The following is a 5940-nucleotide window of genomic DNA, read 5'->3' on the forward strand; positions in this document are numbered from 1 at the left end:
TCCAAACTACACTCCTCTCTACAAAGTCGTCCAAACTATACTCCCCTCTACAAAACCGTCCCAAACTATAATCCTCTCTACAAAACCGTCCCAAACTATACTCCTCTCTACAAAACCGTCCCAAACTATACTCCTCTCTACAAAGTCGTCCCAATCTATACTCCTCTCTACAAAGTCTTCCCAAACTATACTCCCCTCCAGAGGCGCAACTGGCACTTTTTCTAAGGAGGGGCAAAAAATTATTTTGTAATGGTCTGGGGGGTGTAAGGGGGGTTTCCCCCCATTTAGAATTTTTTTTCAAAATAAAAGTCCTTTTTTAAGGGGTTTGATATCGAAAAAAAGGAAATTTTCAGTTGTTGCATTCAGATTTGGCTGTGTTCAATTCAAATCGCTTTTTTTCTAGTGTTTTTTTAAAAAATTATACTTTCAACAACTGTAAAATTAACGATAAAAGTCAATCAATTCTTTTCATGTGTGCGCGGAGCGCCAAAGAAAATCTGTTAAGTACCTTGTTTAGTTACAGATATAATTACAAGAAATAATCATTTATTTATTTTGAAAAAAAATATATCAAAATACATATATTATTTTAATCATCTACATTGAAAAATGAAAGATAATGTTACGTTTTTTCCTTAAGTTATTGAATTTATGATTTATCATTCTAACCAACATTCATAATCTTATTTCATTTTCGATTTTATAAAAGTTCTATCAAAAACAGTTATCAAATATGATAATCAGTTAGAAGTTTGCCTGGTTCAGTCTCAGAATGTTATCTAGATTTGAACTGAGTTTTTGCCACAAACTCAAATATTCTAATCCCTAAATCTTCAAATTTCGAGATTCAAAATTCAAAGTTTGAACACAGTTCGGAACTTTTTTTACATTAAATGTTTACAATAACCTTTATCCTTGAAAATTCAGAAAGATAAAAATATTTTTTTTAAACTAACCATTGAAGAATACAATTTCTACAATAACTTTTGGTTTTATCATACCTGACTTCTGTGATAATGATATTCTTTCATTTCATTCTGCAGGATGGGGGGGGGGCGCCCCCCCCTCTCAGGTGCTAGGATAGGGCGCGCACCCGGCCGCCCCCCCTAGTTGCGCCTCTGCCCCCTCTACAAAATCGTCCGAAACTATACTCCTCTCTACAAAGTCGTCCGAAACTATACTCCCCTCTACAAAACCCTCCCAAACTATACTCATTTAAAACCGTCCCAAAATATACTTTCTCTCCAGTTTCCACAAAACCGTCCCAAACAATACAAAATCATTGTTTCATCGTGATCTCTTACAAACCATCCAAGGTTATCCTGCACCCACCAAACTTTCTGGAACTACCGTCTAAACTTCGAAATCCTCTTTTTGTAGCTAAACGACAGAAAATGAGCGATGATACAGCGATGAAAACAAAATTGTAGCAGATACCTTAGATTTCTATGCAATGCAGTGTAATTACTTGCAGTTTTTATATAAAATAAATATGTATTGTACCATATGAAAAGTTTTAATTGAGCCTATACTGGAGACGAGTTTAGATTAAAACTTATTCCGGAGGCAGGTTTAAATAGAACCGACCGGAGACAGATTTAGATTGAACCTTCAACCGGAGAAAGGTTTAGTTTGAACCTTTTTGCCGGAGACGAGTTTAGTTTGAACCTTAGACCGGAGACTGGTTTAAATTGAATCTTATACCGGAGACAGGTTTGGATGGAACCTTATACCAGAGACTGGTTTAGTTTGAACCTTCTATTGGAGATAGGTTTATTTTGAACTTTATACCGGAGACAGGTTTAGATTATACCTAATAGCGGACACGGGTTTAAATTGAACCTTATACCGGAGACAAGTTTATATTTTACCTTTATACCGGAGACACCGTTAAATTGATCCTTATACCGGAGACAGGTTTGAATTGAGCCTTATAACCAAGACAGGAACGTTTATATTGAACCTAGTATAAGAGATAGATTGGACCTTATACCGGAGACAGGTTTAGATTGAACCAAGTATCAGAGACAGATTTAGATTGAACCTTGGTTTCTGCGGCAGTTCTCCAGACACCCGGATATTGTCCTGTCAGCTTCTTATATTCTCCAACCTTCTTCGTTATACTCCTGAACATATTTTATATCTCACTTCTTTTCTTTTTATGGCTTTCCCCATTTTATCCTTGATTTCAAAATTTTATAAATATGTATTTAGAAAAAAATATTGAGGTTTGTCGTTAAAAAAGCTTAAATATAAAGAATAAAATAATATTATTCAAGACTATAAAGTTTAACCCATTAAACCAGACTAAGAACATTCCCGTTGTTTTTTTAAGTTCCCACATCAAAATTTAAGGCAAATCGGTCCAAGGGTTCATGAGTTATGATCGGATATCCCAAAAGAACAAACAGAGATTACTACTTAATAAATACAGATATAAAAAGCAAATGGTACGATAATCTATAAAATAGAAGTACAGATAAGTAGAAAAGTAATGGAAAAGTATAATTTATTTGAATAACAATATCCTGAAAAGATAAATGTAAAGAAAAAAAGAAAAGTAAGATTTAGAATTATTACTTTCTCGGGTTTTGCGAGAATCAGTTTTATAAATTATCGATTTAACTCAAACTCAAAGCAAAAAGAGGTTTGTTAAAATTTTTGAAATGATTGTACGGAGTTTGGGGAAGAAAGGTGGGGAGGAAAAGGAGGGTGAAATAAAATAATGTTGATCATCAAATATGTTTGTAAAAGAAACTGATTACTCATCCCAAACTATAATTTTCTAATCTTTATATCTATATAACTGCAGATGATATAAAACTTTGACGTTTTATGCTTTGGCTATTCATGCTACAGCGATAACCCAAAAAAACTGTGGAATAGGAACATGACATTAAAGCAATACTGTTAAGTGCATTTGATGTTGCTACAAAGCTTTAAGTTATTAAATCACTTAATTGCTGAAATGGGTCTGTTTACACTGCACAATTGCTTTGCCTCATGTTCCTTGTACTATTTTAAGCCACAACTTGTTATATTTTGCAGAGACGTACGAGGGCTTTTGTTTAGGGGGGAGGGGGTCCCCCACCCGGCCTTGGCAACATTGTGCCCCCCCTTAAAACCCCTTATTTGAAAAAATATTGATACCTTTTTTAATTTTTTTTGCCCCCCCCCCCTCCCTCTGGGAATGGTTTTGTTCACCATAAAAATACACCAAAAAGACTACATTTTTGGGTGGTTACTAACCTTATAGAGTCTAAAAATTATTCCTTTGCTTAAAAAACTAACTTTTTAACTTTATAGATTTATCACTTTACTCCATCACAGCTAACAGCATCATTAAAAATTTTATTTTCACTAGTAAACGAAATTTCTTCTGAAATTTTTAGATAGAATTTACTCAATCTACATCTACATACAGAGGGGGGGCGCGACCCCCCCTCGTACGCCACTGATATTTTGTATCATTCTGGACTGACCACTGCGCCTAGGACAGACTACGGGCCCCAAAAGTCGCGGCTAGGACAGGGTAGGGGCCTGGCGCTGCGACCACAAATCATACTTTGCCCTTGAACATTTTAATGAAGGGGGGAGGGGTGGGGAATTACCGGTTGCAGAGATGTAGAGATTAAAAAAATAGGTTTTGTTTCGAATAATCAGTTCCTTTAAAAATAACATTAATCATTTGTTACATTTTAGATTGCGTATTACTCAGTAAATAAATGCGTAATCCAGGTCATGTCAAGAAACTTTTAATATTCTAAATAGAACTCTATAATAAACCAGACCTGGAGCCTTCTGGTGCAGTATTGCTGGATATATTAAATAAAACCAGGAGGAGAGAACCATAGCTTGAGGTGTGAGGGGTGAGGGTAAATATACCTTTTCAAATTTAAGCTTAGAATTACATTAAAAAATCAGATTTGAGACATGTTTGAAAAAGCTCAAATCTACATAAGATCTTAACCCCACAACCTCACCCTCTTCACCATTTCTACTCCTTCCCGCCCTTCTCTAATTTATGGATGTTATGGGAGCTTCAGAGTAAAGGAAAAGGATGAAGAAGAAAAGGGGGAATAGAACTCAAGGAACAAGGAAATGTTCACTTATTTTTACCAAGACCTCCGGAAACAAATAAAATGTCTTTTATAACTTTCAACCCTATTTCTCTGAGCTTTTCTGATACATGGTGTATTATACCTGGATACATGATGTATTCTACCTGGATACATCATGTATTTTACCTGGATGCATCATGTATTCTACCTGGATAACTCATGTATTCTATCTAGATACATATGATGTACTCTACCTGGATACATCATGTATTCTACCTGGATACATGATGTATTCTACCTGGATACATGATGTATTCTACCTGGATACATGGTGTGTTCTACCTGGATACATGGTGTATTCTACATGGATACACCATGTATTCTACCTGGATACATGGTGTGCTCACCTGGATACATGATGTATTCTACCTGGATACATGTTGTATTCTACCTGGATACATGATGTATTCTAACTGGATACATGGTGTATTCTACCTGGATATATCATGTATTCTACCTGGACACATGATGTATTCTACCTATATACATGGTGTATTCTACCTGGATAGATGGTGTATTCTACCTGGATACATCATGTATTCTATCTGGATATATGATGTATTCTACCTGGATACATGATGTATTCTACCTGGATACATGATGTATTCTACCTGGATACATGAATTAGTTAAGAATTTCGACCGAAACCCCGATATTTTATTGAAAACTCTTAAAATAGGATTTTTCAACACATCCACTACTCTAAATCAAGGATTTGGGGTGCCGCTGGAGCCCGTGTAAATCTTTTCTATGTGGCTGTTAGAATCTATGTATACATTTAGATTATCCCGAAACCCCTGAACTTTCTTGTGCTTTCACTATAGATATATGTTTTTCTTCCGAAATACTCGCTGTAACAAAGACGACATCTAACTATATTGCGGGATTACAGGATCCATTCAAGAATAAATTTATTAATGGAAAAAGTAATTAAACATTGAAGTCATTATAAATCAATGCTAGATACAACTCATACAATGTTTGTGAATTAAAAGATTATCGAAATATATTCATTTTGTCCATTCTCAACATGAAACACAAGGCAAATGCATTTAAAGAGGAGTATTGTGACAAAAAAAAAACCCCTCCCCCGGCCCCATCACCCCTTAAAATACCCCACCGTGTAGGGGTGGGGGTTAGAGGACGGATTTTAAGCTGATATTACCTGAGCTAGAATATCTGTATCAGGGTGTGACAGGAGTTCATGAATAACTGCAGTATGATCTAGCAGACCACTCAACCCCATTAACACCGTCTGCTCTGTAAATAATTATATGCGTTCAATACTTATAATTGAAGGGTTTTACAGGAGTGTACATGGAGTGTACACTCTAATAAATTCAAAATTTTCATCCAGCAACTTTGCTAGATGAAATAGGACTTTATTAAGAGTAGACGTAATTTCAAGTTAACTCACATATTTGATGGAATTTTCAATTTACAAGGAACCCGTTTAATCTTTGGAAGGCTGATTCGTCTGATAAAAACGATGATGTCCTTGTTTTTTCTGGACTGATAAATTAGTTCCGGGAAAACAGTGTGCAGTCCATTCCAGTTAATTAATAGGGTAACTTGAAATTAAATCTACATTCCTTTTAATCAAACTATCAACTTTTTACGCAATCTTTGATTCAAACTCAGACAAAAAGTCCTTAATTTTTCAAAACCATCAAATATTTTAAACTTACTTACTCTCTCTCTTTCTCTCTCTTTCTCTCTCTTTCTCTCTCTTTCTTTCTCTCTCTCTCTTTCTCTCTCTCTCTTTCTCTCTCTCTCTTTCTCTCTCTTTCTCTCTCTCTTTTTCTCTCTTTTACTCTCT

At 35.3% G+C, this 5940-nt stretch overlaps 1 protein-coding gene across 1 annotated transcript in view; it reads right to left on the reverse strand.

The window, feature by feature from the left end:
- Positions 1-5270: 5270 nt before the first annotated feature.
- LOC111701546 (kinase D-interacting substrate of 220 kDa) overlaps positions 5271-5940 on the reverse strand; it is a 12331-nt gene continuing 11661 nt past the window's right edge. Inside the window, exon 5 of the mRNA XM_023472877.1 lies at positions 5271-5381. Within this exon, the coding sequence (XP_023328645.1) occupies positions 5272-5381 (110 nt within the window). The 3' untranslated portion in view covers position 5271. The remainder of the gene's footprint in view (positions 5382-5940) is intronic.

Source organism: Eurytemora carolleeae, unplaced genomic scaffold (assembly GCF_000591075.1).
Source record: "Eurytemora carolleeae unplaced genomic scaffold, Eaff_2.0 scaffold450, whole genome shotgun sequence".
Taxonomy (NCBI): domain Eukaryota; kingdom Metazoa; phylum Arthropoda; class Copepoda; order Calanoida; family Temoridae; genus Eurytemora; species Eurytemora carolleeae.